Genomic DNA, 17,474 nt, shown 5'->3' on the forward strand with positions numbered 1-17,474 from the left:
GCAATGGGAACTGCGTGGAGGCAACCTGTCATGTACCTGACGTGTACTATATGTTGATTTAGTGTTTGTAAACATTATATAATTGTATATTATCTATTGTTACAGCGACTAGTGGTTCCGGAAGTGGGCCGGGTGGGGGTGACTCGCGGCGGAGTGGTGACGTCACGCCGCATGCGCAACCCCAACGCAGGCTTATTAAAGTCGACTTTGACAATCTCGAGGTGAGCAATATAAGGGTTAATTTCCAATTTCCTCTGTACGGCAATAGTTTATAATGTACTAGCTGTTACCGCAGTTTCAACCGCATGAAATATATTATATGTTGTGTTAGTGTAATGCAGTGTTTCCCAAAGTGGTCTGTATCGACCCCCAGGGGTCTATGACAAACTGCAAGGGTCTACGACAGCGGTCATCTTGTTGTTTTTACTTTATATTTTTAACACTAAACTTTACTACAATTAGAAGTTTACAAAAAATCAGGTAAGAATGGAGGGTCTAACTAAAACCGAAAAATATGGCAAGGGGACTACGACACAAAAAAGTTTGGAAACCTCTGGTCTAATGTATAAGATATATAACTGTAAAGTTTCATTATAATCCATTATTCAGTAGTTTTTGCGTAAATGAGTAACAAACATATATCCATTCGTCCACACTCAGAAACTTCTACGTTTAAAATATTAGTAAGATCTGCTTAATCTATCTGAGAATATAGTCGTGAGTGTATTCTTCATACCAATTCAAGGGCCATATCAGCAGAGACGTTGCATCTTGTAATGAAAGTGGAATGGAAAGTTCATAATATGATATATTAATTCATTGTTTTTGAAGGCTGTATTAAAAATTCTTAAAAAATCGTTTATATATTCTTCTTGTACTTTTTTAAAACTTGTGCTACTATCTACAGTAATATATCACGTAAATCCCATTGCTTACATTAATATTCTGTACCCCATAGTAGGTTCTTTGTCACAGTGGCTTTATTGACAACTTCCAATATTTTAAATATTTTATCGTGAAAATGGTATAGCCAATAAATTGTTATTGTGACAAAGTTGTAAAGTACTTAAGTAGGTGTTATACAAAACTGAGTTGAAGTATGTACTCGTTTATGTTGAACGTTTGTAGATCGTTACTTAATTTGACATGGCCCGACATGATACTGAATTTTTTCATACTTTCATAAGAATGACACGTACGTACGCTACAAAAAATAAATTAGTTCCGAGCGTACAGCGTGACTTGCTCTAGCAATTTTTTTTATTAGAACCAAAACTAACTCTACTTCATCAATACCTATAATATATAAGTTATTACCAATGATATATTTGAAATGATGGAAGATTTTTGAAATTGGTGACTTAATATCGGAGCTCACAAAATTCTTACACTGTAATCCAGTAGGTATAAATAAAAACAAATTACATATATCAGTCGCTATTGTTAGTCTACAATTGTAATATGCTAAATAAAAGATGTATCATTGTATTTACTTGTATGAATCCTAATATCTTCCGATTGTTCAGAAAATATTATTGTATTACTAAAAATAAATAATGTTCCAAAGCAATGTTTAATATATGTAATACAAAAAACATATTTTTAAAATATTCTGGCTACATATGGAAATAGTATTAGTTTTCCAAATTATTATTCTAATTTGAAAAAACAGCTATCTCTTGTTTTGTTTCTTCCAAAGGGTTAAAAAACCACCTATAATATTAATCTCTTTTAGAAATGATATACATATATTGTTCAAATATACGAGCTGTACCATTACTTATCTTTATATATATGGTTCACTTTGTGCCTGCTAGAATATTGTCCTCGATGACAATAGGTACCTTGGAAAACCAGGCCGAGTGTTCTCGACGATTAAAAGCTTAGGAGTTTAGGATTTTTAGGCCTTTGTGTTTAACTGCAATGTAGGTTAATAGTATTTAATATTAAGTTTATTTATAAAATGCTTGAAGAATGCAATGTATAGTGTTATTCATAATTATGTAACTTGAAAGAAAATTTAAGGAAAGAACTACTGCAGTTTTGCTTGTACTTTTTATATGCTGGTAAATTATCAGGTCAGGCTGGTTTGTTGGCATTTAATAAATTGGTATAATATCAAATACGTTAGCTGGACAAACATTGTGTGTGGAAAAGATGCACAATCTCGACCCTACTGACCGAAAAGGTTATGTAGGACTACTAGTATACGTAATAATATTCATATTTCAATCCATAATAAATAAAATAAAATTTTATTATCCTATAAAAGTTAAGTTTCTTATTGAATACTACACAATAACGTGCCGTTATGCGATATTGTTCGTCTGTATGAGTACTCTACCTTATGCCTCCATTTGTAAATTCGATATCAGATTTCTCTACTCCCAGAATAGTTTATTTTCTAAATTGGACAGAGCGAGAATAAATCCCGGAATTCCTCATCTATGCAAAGTGTATTATTGAACCACGTCAAAGTAAGAAGCCTCAGCTAATAGCACGGTAATGATAAGCTATAAAAGTGTAAAGTCTACAACCGGATTCCCACGTTTGCGTTGCGCAGTCGCCAGCTCTAATTATGATCAGTCACGCAACCTCAACTATAAACAAGAGACGTACTAGTACTTGCAGTTCTTAAAGAGCCGACACTAATAACTAACGGTACTTCAATATCCTTCGTAGGAACAGTTACATCTGTACAAATAACTCATCAGGCCTCGTTTCGTTGTACGACCTTGTGACACTTGTAATAAAATCGAAGTTTGAAATAGTGCTATTATGACATTATTTCTTAGTCCATAAAGGAAAATTATATATACAAATCTCAAAAATAAGATGTTAGACTAGGCCCGGAGCAATATTTTCTTTTAATAGAGAACGACTCTTGTTACTTGTTGATAATATATTATGTTACACATGAAAGAAATTTTAAATGAAATAAGTTTTCTTAATGAATAAACTATTACAGCAGTGGATATCTCATCTCACCTATTTCAGCCGTGAAGCAGATTGCTTTGTTGTTTTTGAATTGTTGGGTGCGATTAGACAGTCAATTTACAGGATAAAAAACATAAATTTGTCCTCCACAATGGCAACACATGAATAGTATCACATCATATCTTTACTTAACAAAACTAGTGGTTGAATAAATCCTAATTATTTGTCAATAAAATGTCATCTAGTAATTTCTTTGTCTATGGTAATATTTCTATAAAGAAATATGCGGTACGATACTACGTATGCTATATATGGCAAAAGTAGGTCATAACATACAACGGTGAAGGTGTAGGCAGTTGGGGCCCCACTAGCTAATGAGAGCAGCGCCCCGGGCCAAATGTATCTAACCTAAAACAATACCGAAGAGTTTGTTATAATTTCTTTACTTTCTGTAAAGGTTATGTTAAAAAAACTGATTAAAAAATATATAAGTACCGGTTGAGCTTCTTGCAAATTCTAAGCCGGATATACTAGAGGATGAGGTTAAAAATAATATATATAAAATTTTAATCTTAACAGAGTTATTTTAACTCTTACCACCATATTACTATATTAGTATCGTACACTAAAATTTTGTTTTGTATAGTAGCCTAATATATAAATGCTTAATTTTATTTAAATAATAAACGTAGAATATATATTAAAGAAAATATACACGAACTAAACTTGCTGCTTTTTCAAATCGGCTAAAAAAATAAAACTAGAATATTTTGTTCGATTACATGATGTATTGTTTCACCATTTTGTAGTACTTTCCTTACTTACTTATGCGTTTACTGTGAAATATCGTGCTCAGTGAAATGAGGTGCCTATCAAAAAAAAAACAAATAAATTTATAAGCTTTCACGTTGTATAATCGTCAATCGAATTTTACCAACTTTCATTAAGTCAAGTATCAAAGTGAAATAAAATCTTTTTAAAAAATTGCGTCATTTTTATAACTCTTCTGACACTACAGACTGACATGCATGTTCTTTTAATATATATAATTATGATAGTGCTGGTTTTACTAGTATACTCTACTAGTATACTCTGACGTAATAGCGCGTTTAAAGACTTTCTTTTAACAATATATAAAAAATATAATTATTGTGTAAATCATCAAAAAAAAAATAAAAAAACGGTCGATTATAAAAATTTTAGACGGTTCAATAATATCAAACAATGCATAATACGATTTTTTTATGTTAGTTTATCGACATATGACGTTTTATATATGTCGATAAACTAACAAGCTAAGTTTGTTTAATAAATGTGCTATCTTTTATGCTAATATTAGACGCAGTGTCCAAAAAATATTCGTCCTTCATCCATAACTTATTGTTAGCCATTAATCTTTTTCTGGTTGCGGGTGGAATCTCTCGGAATTGTCTCCATTTGCGATATTTTTATGAATGATAATGGAGTGGTGATTCCACCGTCTAATGGTACGGTAATGGTACTTAATATACGCTGGCATGAGCGATAGAAGAGCATGTCATAAGGCCACTTAGCTTATTATGATTAATTTGTCAGCAATTATTCAATATAGTTTCAGTGCCTTTAAATCGCAACATCGGGGTGAATCTATTGCTTGCATAACGCATATCCGTAGTGTTGTTGCCACTTACCATCAGGTAGTCCGTCACTTTCTTTTATTTAGCAGTCCCATCTTCATCTATGAGTCTGTGACTTCATGTGGAGTAAACATATAAATTTCATTCCTTTTCAATCCTATCATATGTAGTCGACAGGAGATATAAGCACTAGAACCCTGTACTGGACCTTGTCAGTTATGGGGAGGAATCCGTGCCCTATAGTGGGACGTTAATGGATTATTTAATTTATTGATTTAGAATATTTCATTCATTCATAATTTACCACGCAGTTGTCGATGGAGAGCTTACACTTCCTCCGATCTTCCATCATTCTCATTAAACGTTGTTATGCCATGACTCCAATTTTGTCCTTAATCATACATCAGTATATATATATATATATATATACCTATATCATACATCAAGCAAGATTACAAAACAGTATTTATTTGTATTAAGTTTAATGCGTTTCATTTTGTGAATGAGTCAGCCTAATCGGTACATGCATGCAAAAATATTGGTGGATTTAGGAATTTCTCCGTTTTTTTTCGTACTTCGGCAAAATATAATTTATCGTTTCAGTAAATTACTAGAGACCCTTAGAGGATCTATTCTGTCTTTCTGGTTTCATTGTTCAATTTATTTGTTTGGCTTCGTTCCAACTCGTTAGCTGGTAAGTACAGTCGGCTTACTCATTAATATTTTGGCGAGAGAATGGTCAACTACTTTTTTCGTTTCTCCCTCTAAAAACATCACCCGTTGCCTACACAAATAAATAAAATAAAATAACTCTTTGTAGTTTCAAATTAACAGCTTTGCACTAAATGCATATGAAAAGTATTTATGGTATATGATTTAGATTATATTTTCACTCACAGATAGATAAGGTTATACGGAGTTAGTTAGGCTATTTTTAGTTTAATTCTACGCGGTTGAAATCGCGGAGAATAGTAATAATTTAGGTAATAATTACATAGTAAAGAATAATTACTTTCTATTGCATTTTTTAAAACTGGCATATGTTTAGTGAAGACACTGACAACCGAAGTTTACATACTGTTCATGGATATTGTTATTCGGTATTTAACGAATTTGTATTCTTAGTATAATATTGACTTCTCTTATCTTTAATACTATACATATTGACGATCTTTATGAAGACGACTGTAACTAACAAACAAGATTAGGCGTTATGCCACCATTTTGCACTAATAATAGCCAAGAGGCTTACATGATAGCAATGTGTAAAAATAAAAAGGATATCAGTACATTCACTTCGCATTTTAGAACTTGGGAATATCTTTTATGGGTCATCCACGATCAATGTACGTATATGCCAGAATGGGGGCATTCATTTATTCAATTATAGTTACGTGTAGGATTTTCTTATTGATATATTTTATCTAGAAAAAGAGTAGCCATTTTTAATCTTATCCTACACACATTGTCTTTCAATTATAATGATCGTAATATATATATCCACTCTTTGTGGATATTTTACGATAATGAATTTCGTGACCATAATATTATTTCGTACATTTCGTATAAAAAAATTCCTAATCCAAATAAATGAAATTAATATTTATTTGTTTAATGAATGCAAAGATGCCGTTTTGTCTAAATTAACGTTCAAAGACAGCTGTTGCCGTATCTGTCACAGTGTGCTTACCTGAGCACGTAAATAAAGATCTGTTTACTTGCAGTGAAATTTTGGTATGAAATGTTTTATTTAATAGTACTTAGATATGACATTCTTTTATTATTGTGATTTATATATGACTAACTGCAGGAATATGTAAATAATTTGTTTGTGATTTGTATGGAATCTGTTTTTCGCTTTATATGTATTGGGTTTTTATCAAAAGTCCTAACAATATTTACGATATCAAAAGTCCTGACAATTATACGATATTGTTAGGACTTTTGACACGCACTATCTTTCTGTATATATGTTCATTTCTATGTATAAAATGAATTCCTTGACTCCTCCTTTCCTTTACTCGAAACTATAATGGAATGCTTTAGACTTTTACTAGACATCGGTTCCACATAATCGACAGAATTTCTGCAATCTCTTGTGCAATAGTGTATTGCTTTATAATGATACTCGTTGAGATTACCTTACAACCTCGGATTCCAGCTTTCACCAAGTAGGTAATACTCGGGTATGATATGTACCTACGACGCTAAATTTATAAAGGAAAGGCCCTTTATATGTATATTGCCATTTCTGTATACTAATACACATGTGAACTTCATATATTTTATGTTTATATAACACTGTTTCAGTTTCGGAGACAGTTCCGCCATATACAGTTCAATCCAAATACTGCATAACGATATTTAATATTGTTCTTAATTATTTTTATATAAATATCTGTTAATTTTACTTTTCTTTCTATCTTTCTTAACCAAGTGTATCCAAAATAATTCACAGTGTTACTGTAGTTCTTTCTATTTGCTATACTTTTTATTATCTTTAGTAATATTACTAATACATACATACATATACATTTCTATAATTTACCTTCTAGGCACACATAGTTTTGTATTACAATATTTATCCACTTTTGTATCAATTGCACGCTACCAAATAATTTCTTGTACTGATTGTAAACTATTTTATTATTTTTCTGCAAAAATATGTTATATATTTTAAACCATACTAATTGTATTCAACTTCTTTACAGAACTTAAACTAAAGCACTCTAACATATTGAATTGAAAACTGGCTTAGTAGTTATACCCGTTTCCTAATCATAAAACGGAAAAGGATATCCGTTCAAATATCAACATAAAACGTTAGTACAGTAACTATGGCACCTAAAACAGTTTCAAATATCATACATACATAACTATTACTTAACCTACTTAAATGCATTAATAACTTAATACTTATAAATACTTACAATGTATTAAGCAACTGAACTGGAACCAACTGAAATTGCGAATTGCCAGTTTATACGTATAATGAGTTTTTGCGTTAGAAATAGTTAATAACTCTCAGCTGAAAAAGCAGACTCTACGTTTAGCGAATTAATAACAAATTCCACGGGAGAAATCGCGTGCGGAACGCGATTTTTATATTGAACACAGTTTCTCCTACTATATTGTGGGAATTGCATCAAAAACCGATTTGTACCTGCACCTTCTTGTCAGTTGATGGCACGGAGTTCACAATTATGACATAATTATAAGACTTGTGGTTAATATTGAACAATTGTATCGATACAGTTTAAGATATTCTTAGAAAAAACCTTGGTTTCAAAATTTATATATAATTTAGTGCCCAAGAAACTAACACTATCAACTATCAACTATTTCTTAAAAACAAATAAAATCTTATCAAATTAGAATATATCAAAATATATATGTAAAAAAAACATACATTGCGATCTACCAAAGAACCTCCTCCTTTTTTGAAGTCAGTTATAAAACGTTTTGTTCTCAAATTGTGTCCTAAATAACGCCCATATGACAAGATGTTGTAGCAATTCGTTTCAAACTATTTGTTCTTTGAATAGACGAATGAATATTGATGTTTTGTTGTTGTATCAGTCACGCCGATAGGATGGAGACGTGTTGCACAGGATACAATTCAACGGAGGTCGCTGGAAGAGGCCTATGTCCAAAATGTACACTGAAATTAGAGATATAGAAGACCTTTACTCTGAAATTTACAATTTATATAAATTGTAAAGTTCGGAATAAAGGGCTTTATTGTTTATTAATATAGATATATATATATTTGTCACGCCGGGTGAAATTGCAAGGGGTTCACTATACATAATATTTGAGACACATATTATAAATCACTACATCATGTAGAAATGTACATAATACTTATGTTGTAGCAAACTCTTTTGTAATTATAAGTTACGTAAAGTATTGTATTGTTTGTTCTATAAACACGCCACGTTTATTTACAACATTGAATGCAATATTGGTTGTGTTCAAAATATGCAAAGCACAACAATTACTGTATGCGATCATTTGCTACGTTACGTAATGTATTGCACGAGACAATTTGTTAAATAATAATAGCTATCACAATACAATGGATGAAATTATTATTTCGGCCAATTTATATTCCATTTACAACTTACAGACTCGTTGGTCCGTCTGTAAGTTGTAAATGGAATGATGGATTAGCACACCGCCTTACTTCCGATGGTCGCGGGTTCAATTCCTCGCACGGCACAAACATTTGTATAAATGAGTATGATTGTTTGTATCGGCCTGTTTATATTCTAGTACCCATGACACAAGCTTTAGTTACCTTAACTTGGGTCTAGATGGCGCTATGTGAATTGTCCTTAGATATTATTAGCGATTAACTTTGTTAATGCATATATACATACGCTTACGTACCTTGGTATTCACATAGTGTATTTTACAAAAAAAATGGCACAGATTCTATTCGCAGGTAATGCTATTTGTACTATAACAACAATACATAAATTGAAAACTTCTGAACTCAAATGGATTTGAGTGTTAATTTTCGCTAATTTTAAGTGTTCTGAATACAGAAATACTTTCATATTTTCTCTACTACATAATACTTTCTACAAAATACTGAATAATATTTATATTAAAATAAAAAAAAACAATTGTTATGTTTCTCATACTTAAAATGTTTAAGTATGCGAAAAAATAAAATATTAAGTAAGATTTATACTATTAGTATGGGTATGTATATCATTTAGGTCAAGAAACAGTTATAGGCTATTTTGTTATAATTTTTACCAAAAGTATCACCCACGTTAACCACTATATATTGAATGGTAAAAAACAAATTTTGTTGTTGTGTGTAATGTTGACAAAATAAAATCGTAAAAGATTTATTTTTAACTTGATTACTACATTATTTAATGCTTCATGGTTTCTTAGAGCTCGTAAACAATGTAATAAATTAACCAGAGCTGCTGTGGTTAATTTAGTTACATGCGAAGAAAATCAATGGGTTATGGTAAAATTTGAAAGTATGCTAACTATGGGAGTTATGAAAAGTAGAACTTTAAAGTGAATTGTGAAATTTCCGATAATGGTTCTTATGGATAGGATATAGGATATTCTTATGGAGGATAGTTTCAACCAGTACGTATTATTTTCACTTGAATATACATATATATATATATATATATATATATATATATATATATATATATATATATATATATATATATTAACATCTGTATATAATATTATATACAAATAGAAGTATATTTCCTTTACACATATTATATCCGCTCAAAATTGTAAATATCTTTTCCTTAGTTATCTACAGAAATAAATCACAATACCCTCAGGTATATTCTTACACTCAGATTTTCAGCTCAGAAGTTATTTGATCCGATATTCGATATACACAATTATATTTAAGTTAAAAACTTATTAGTGTATTGGCATTTATTTTATTTGTAACTAGCTTACCGCCCCGGCTTCGCACGTGTATACAAGTATTATACATATAAACCTCTTGAATCACTATCTATATCTATATCTATTGCTAAAAACTGCTGTAAAAACCGTTGCATAGTTTAAAAGATCTAAGCGAACAGACAGCGGAATTGACATCATTTTATACTATGTGTAGAAAGTAGAAACACAATTCATATTTTTTTTAATTTACGTTTCAGGATGATGAGGATGAAGACGACACAGAAACTTGTGCTAGTCCAGAAGTGTGTGCGCCTCAACCCTTCCCAAGGCATACGGCGCCTCAACAAACCACGCCTAAACCATGGAAGAGAACCGGTAAGAGGAACCAACCCTATCTAAACTAACATACCTAATCTATATATTTTTATAAAAAATTCGCCACCAAAATTAAGGTCTCATTTACACGAACAGAAGAGCACAAATTACGCTTGTATATTATTTAAATGACTCGCATAATCAGAACAAATTGTATTAATTACACTTCCCTTAATGACACACTTATACAAACAAAATAATGAAAGACAATTATAAATAAAGACAATTATACATAGACCTCCAGGGTAATTTTTAACAAAATCGAATAGGGATTCAATCTAAATTAGATCGCGTTTATGATATTTAGTCGAGTCGATAACTGCATTGTCGAAAGATTATTTCATAGATATATATTCAACTAAAGGTATCGCGCGACTTCGTTTGCTTTTTCTAAATAAAAGACAGTCTATATCAGTCCTTGTATGCGATTTATCTTCACGACAAATTTTGGGAAGATCCGTTCAGCCGTCATAAACAAACAGACAGACAGAAACTCTTTCGTATTTATAATATTAGTAGTAATTAAAAATTTATTCGCTGTATTTTCTATTCACGATCATCTAACATTTTAAATGTACATAGTCAAGAATAAAACTTAATATTAGATTTGATTTCGATTCGATTATGATTAAACTGATACTTGAAAAGACAGACAAAGCATAAAATTTAGAAATATGCTTTATTTGTATTATAAAATTATAGAAAAAAACAATTAATTAATAAACTAATCCCATGTGTAAAATAAATAGAACAAGATGATCTTAATCTTAATGCTGAAAGCAATATCTTAAAGGCAACCTTAAGATAAAAGATACTATTGTAGGAAATGGTGAGTGACATGCAAATAGGAAGAAATAAAAACAATGATATAAACGATAAGGGGGATAAATAAATTTATAAGGAGACAAATTGTCTACATAGGCATTTAATACTTGAAACTATTATACCAAATGTTACACACTCATCTTCCATTCACACACTCATCAAAATTGGCAATGTCGGTGATGATCACGAATGTAATGTTGATGACAGAGGAGACGCCGCCCCGAGCGCCACCAAGGACCAGGATCTCACACGACGAGTACCACCAGTTCTGCGACCAGACCCTCGAATGTATGACAGCATGTTAATAGCATGGTGTCAATATCACGCTTTTTTATTGCAATATTTTTATTTGACCCAATGCTTTCCTCGTTACGAAAGGACAATTAGTATATTTAAGTCATATGTCGCCCGTCACTAGATGTGTTTACAGTACATCATATCATGCTTCAAATTCTCATTCTTTGTATATCATTGTGAATTTGTATGTGCCGTCCATAGTTTATCAATCTTAATTTTTAATTAAGATCCATCAAATGTCTATTTGTAATTTATATATTTTTTAATAATAAATCACATGTATTCCTAGGTCATTTCTAATCGATGTTTTAAAAGCGCCATATTGATATTTTCGTATTGATGAATTTGTTAGTTCATTGTAATAATACTTATTACATATCTACTCTAATTTTGGATGAAATGTAACAAAATAAAAATCATTTACTCAGTTATTTTGATTGGCTTGTATGTTTGTTATATTAGAACTATTCACTCAACTATTAAGTATTCATTCACGTTTGTTACTAACTTAACTTTTAAGTCACTTTTCAAAACTCTATTTAGTAAATATACCACATTTATAATTTTCACGTTTGCTATAACCACTACAATCGTTTTTATGTGTTCTTGAAATTAACTTAAAAACCAATAATAACATCTTTAGTAATATGAAATACTAGCTGTAAATCGCAAAGAGTACGGCCTATGTTATTAGTTGAAAATGTAGCATTTTAAATGTATTCAGTACAAACATACAAATTATGAATTCTTTACTCTTTATATAATAGTAAAAATAAATTCTATTCTCTATTCCGACACGCCGTCGACCGGTACACGACCACTCCAACACTTTTGTGACATACTTTGAGAGCTACGTCGTGATCCTTCTGTTCTAACAAAGTTTAGATATTTAAAATACTCCACAGGTGTTGATAACATTGTTGTAAATTAATAAATGTATAATTCAGTTTGTATAATGGTATTGTAATATTACAGCATACGACCTGGCCACACAGTGTCCATCGCGGAGAGCCTCCATGCGACGGCATACTGTCACCCACCCCACGTGTCCACCCACCGATGGCGCTCATTCATTGCCACATTCCAGGTAATTGTTATACTTGTAACAAAAATGACACTGTTTACAATAATGTAATAATATCTCAGAACACGACTGGAGGGGAACCAAAGAGTGCATATTGAATCTACGATTTCTGGTAGAAAAATGTTATGAATTTAATTCTTCGACGTTTATGTGTTTCGTTGACTTCCAGAAGGATTTAGATCGTGTGAAATATGGAAAGCTGTGGGAAGTGCTCAAGGAGACCGGGGTCCAAACCTAATATCGATTATTTAATTTTTTTAACTATATTTAAAATTCAGAGGAATTATAAAGTCATATTTTTATAATAATCCATATTATCACAACAATGAATACAGGACAAAATTAAATTTAAATTTATCTTAATAATCAATATTAATGTTTAGTATTGAATTATACTTTTGTAACTGACGAGCTAAATGTAACCTGTTTTACATAGCTAATAAATAAATCTGAAATCTTATTATTCGCAATTGATACGAGTCCGGATACGGCACGGTTACTGCGGCAGACGTAACATCGAACCGTTTAAAATTTTTTAAAGGCTTTCAGCAGGGTTTTGTGATTTCGGCAATTCAATTCAAAGGAATTGAACCCGGGCCCTCGAAAGTAAAAAGCGGTATGCTAAACCGCTAGACCACATATATCAAACTTTGGATAATAAGCATATTGATTGTCCAGGCCTGGTTCCCGCGCGTCCTGCGCCGGCGCAGCTTCGCTGGCGAGCAGCGACGCGGACGCACAGCTCGGGGAGCTGTCCTGGTCTCGGAGTTCGCTGCAAGACGAACTCATCAAGTCGGTTAGTGGTTGCCCTAACCACGCTTCGCATGTAAGTAGATTACTGTTGCTACTGAGAAATCTACAATGGAGGATAGCTAAGGACAGTATTTTAGTAACCGTATACATTAATCAACGTAAATAGAAGCACAGAAGAAATGCTTACGAAGTTGATTTTGTAGTAGATTTTACTGTACGCTGTTGTAATAGATCTTGTGAAAAATGTGAACATAGTGGCCACTAACACGACCATAGACTGTCTAGTCATGCAAATGCATTACCAACCATAAATCAATAATTGTATTGAATATTACGTTTTACCAATCTAAAATTATACGTCATAATAAACACGTCGATGTGATTGACGAAGTTACTAAAAGTGGTGATATACCTATTATTAAATCCCTAAAGATTCCATGACTCTTTTGTTTACTGTTTATGCAAGTTCTATTGGAACAGGGAATAGTTTAAAATGATGCTTAAATTATGTGCCAGTATTTATATCTAATTAATATACTTTAGTCAGTTTTTTACTTCTTTTTGCTTGCACTTATATAGCATGTATAGTATTTTAGTTCAGTTAATTGTTTGGAATTATTAGAATTGTTTGGAAACGCAATAGAAATACATATATTTGAATATAAGTACTACTAGTTAAATATGTCTTTTTTAAAGTAGGTAAGTTGCTTCAATAAATTATTTTGAATAACGCTTACTCAGCTTGACAAAAGTAAGTAGAGCCTTAGAAAATCAGCATGCTTTAAAGTCAGTAGGTAAACCGAAAATTGTCAATCAGTGTTGCTAACCTTGTAACACAGCCTCGTGCAAAATAAAAAAATATGATAAAATCTCGTACATCTCTCAAGACTTCATATCGTACACCATAGTAATATAATAGATCTTCGTAGGTCAAAATTTCGTACAAACATGTACGAGACTGAAAATATTCTCGTACCGAAGGTCAACAATTTTGTATTTGTACGAGGATCTTCGTACGGTTGGCAACCCCATTGTAAACTATGTGCTAATTAGTGTCGTCTGAATTTCAGAAACAATGGCAGGATGCCATAATGTCAGATGATCGGCTGTCTCTCACCCTGGAGGAGATCGTACATATCAGGTCTGTCCTGACGAAGGCAGAGTTAGAAGTACTCCCAGTAGAGGGCAGAGTAAAAGAAGATGTTGAGAAAAGAAGAGTAAGTAAATTTAGTTTAAAATAATACAAAATATTGTTTATATGTCTTTAATAAAAAAAATATATATGTACTTCCTTCTAAATAGGTTTCAATTAAAAAGTGTTCTAATGAATTTCTTGCCAGTTCTTCTTAAATAAAGTAGCCGAACTGGATGTTAGGTATAATATTTATGAGAATACATTTCATAGAATGTTCAAGAATTTGAATAAACTTTGATTTGGAAACCTTAATTTCCCATATATTAAGTATATGTGAAATTAAGGTTGCGAGATATCTAAAATAAAATAACTGAGTTAAACAATTATTTATTTTGTTACAGGTTTGCTTCCTATGTTTGAAAACTAGATTTGGTATATTCGGCCCATGGGGGCAGAAGTGCAAGTTGTGCAAAAAGACTGTCTGTCAAAAGTGTTGTTCAAAGGTAAGTCCAAAATTTTATTTATTTTAATTTTATGTATCCATCTCTTTATTATACCTATTTGGTCGGTTCAGTAAATACCTCACTTCAGATGGTTGCGAGTTCAATCCTGGACCCTAAAACTTTTACAGTCATGAGTTGTCAATTAAGTGTTAATTCATTCACACACGGATTTAGAAGCGGATGATATAATAAGCGGAATACTGAAACGTGTAAGATGGTGATCATGACTTTGTGTCTTCAGATGCGGATTCCGACGGAGCACTTCGCACACGTGCCGGTGGTGCTGCTGAGTCCGTCGCTGCTGCCGTCGCCGGACGACGAGCCGCACTCCTCCTTCCCCAGGAGTCTCATGGCCAGGCTCGTTTCGCCCGAACACGCCGTGAGTATTGTATCTACACCGCCTTATTGTAGTGAAAACATTGCTTAAGTCTTGAGATTTAGTCCTTCTGGAGCCGGATCAAAAGTTCAAGCCTTCAAGAATAGAGCTTATTCCTTCTTTAAATTCCTGGAAATGCATTTGTAATTTCCCTGGTGTGTGTCGGTGACAGAGCATGGTAGAGAACAGCGTGGGCAGCGCGCCGAGCAGCCCGGCCGCAGCGCGGCGCGGCGCTGCCGGTGCGGGGGGCGCAGCCCGGAGTGCGCCGGGCTCCCGCGGGGGCTCCGCGCTGGGCTTCAGCGAGCTGTCGGTGCCGCCGGCCGCCATGTCGCGCAGCGTGGACGGGCCCGACTCCATGCCCGCATTCGGGCCGCTCGCCACTCCGCCTGCCACGCTCGACCGCAGGCATGTAGCTCTTATAGATAGATAGGCTATATATATATAGATTATATTAGTATAATTACTAATATAATAATCTTAGGACAATTCACGCAGCGCCATTTAGTGTTAAGCTAGCTAAAGCTTGTGTTATTGGTACTAGATAACTGATACAAATACATATATATCTTTTTTCCGTATATACATAGAAAACACCCAGACCGATACAAAAGTTTTTCTCAAGAATATAATTTTTTGTGCCATGCGAAGAATCCAACCCGAGACCATCGGAAGTAAAGCGGTGTGCTAAACCACTAGACAACGATGCCGTCAAAATCTATTTATAGATAGGTAGATAGATCTATTTATCTAAAAAGTATCTATATCGATATATATCCAGTGAATTGCATATTTAAGTATTTTATATATGCGATAAAATACTGAAAAATTTTTCAAGAAATGTTACAAAAAAATGTAAAGATCTGAATATATTTGTCTGAACTGGAGTTAAATTGTAACGATTATAACGTATACACACAGGGCTCGGTACGGGCGCGTGGCATCGACGGCGGCGGAACGTCTACGCGGCGTACAAATGGCGGTATGCCACGACTGCAAGGCCATGGTGCTGCAAATCATCAAGTCATCCCGCGCCTCTCGCTCAGCATCCAGAGACCGCGCCCTCCGCCATCTCACGCTCGACCTCGCGCCCGTCTACACCGCCGACTGCTAGACGCCCGGACAATAAAACCATAGACAAAGCCTGCGCAGTCACGGCTTTTAGAAGTAAAATTCTTACTGCGCAGGTCACGTGGTATCAAAATTGTACTCACCGCTACAGTTTGCGGCAAACTACTTGGACCTAAGAATGATAAGTAAAGCAATAGAAATAAGACTTAAATAGCAATTGAACTTAATATATTTGTCACTTTTTAACTTATGGAGTAACTATTATGTTAGAAGAGATCGAAAATATAATTAGCAATTCGAAATTACGAAAGTTGTTATTTTTACACTAAGCAAAGAAGAAATATTGTTTAATTGCTATTTTTGACTGGTTTCTATTGCATTAGTTATTCTTCATAGACGAAGCTTGCGTGACGATTTACTACGTATAATTCTTACTGCGCAGGTAGTATCAAAATGCTCAAGTTGTTTGCCGGTGCAAGAGGAAGAGCGACGAACTGTCACCTTGATATTAAGCAGAATCATCTACATTGCACCAAATTAACACGTTGACGGACAGTAGGAACAAGCGAAGTTCGAAAATTGACACTATATGTTTTTGTGATTTTTAGAATGTTAGAAGTATAGTTTTACTCTTTCTGCTTAAATAAACTTATATATTATATATTATATTATATATATAATATATATTTATCATTTACATTATCATTATTTATTTATATTTCAAATGTAAAACCAAAAAAAAAAGTAAACAGTATAACCTATAGTATCGTTAACCTAACCTAAAATGCTAAATTTTGTTTTTTTATTTCTGTTTAAAGTATAAAATGAATAATAAACAAATACATACCAGTATAGTTATATAAATAATAATAAATCGATCGCACTACTCCCTTCACAACCACGTCCATAATGAATCTGCAATACTTCAACCTAAAAAGATGTTTTCAAAACACGACACTATGCTTCACTATGCTTATGCGTATACGCCAGTAAGTGCACATTTGTGCTGCTACAGTCGTAGTGTCTAAAAACGACCGTTTCGTTTTGGACGGCTATAGCAGTCATGCCACATTGTGAACTTCGCTTTGACGGCTATAGCCGC

The 17,474-nt window shown here is 32.9% G+C and overlaps 1 protein-coding gene across 1 annotated transcript in view; it reads left to right on the top strand.

Annotated features, from left to right (window-relative positions):
* LOC131851636 (protein spire-like) overlaps positions 1-16,913 on the top strand; it is a 43,073-nt gene extending 26,160 nt beyond the window's left edge. Inside the window, exons 2-11 of the mRNA XM_059202155.1 lie at positions 106-221; positions 10,214-10,331; positions 11,364-11,444; positions 12,429-12,540; positions 13,216-13,363; positions 14,361-14,507; positions 14,827-14,928; positions 15,170-15,307; positions 15,477-15,709; positions 16,223-16,913. Of these exons, the coding sequence (XP_059058138.1) occupies positions 106-221; positions 10,214-10,331; positions 11,364-11,444; positions 12,429-12,540; positions 13,216-13,363; positions 14,361-14,507; positions 14,827-14,928; positions 15,170-15,307; positions 15,477-15,709; positions 16,223-16,415 (1,388 nt within the window). The 3' untranslated portion in view covers positions 16,416-16,913. The remainder of the gene's footprint in view (positions 1-105; positions 222-10,213; positions 10,332-11,363; positions 11,445-12,428; positions 12,541-13,215; positions 13,364-14,360; positions 14,508-14,826; positions 14,929-15,169; positions 15,308-15,476; positions 15,710-16,222) is intronic.
* Positions 16,914-17,474: the final 561 nt, after the last annotated feature.

Source organism: Achroia grisella, unplaced genomic scaffold (assembly GCF_030625045.1).
Source record: "Achroia grisella isolate CSIRO2021 unplaced genomic scaffold, CSIRO_AGI_Agris_v1 utg794, whole genome shotgun sequence".
Classification (NCBI taxonomy): Eukaryota; Metazoa; Arthropoda; class Insecta; order Lepidoptera; family Pyralidae; genus Achroia; species Achroia grisella.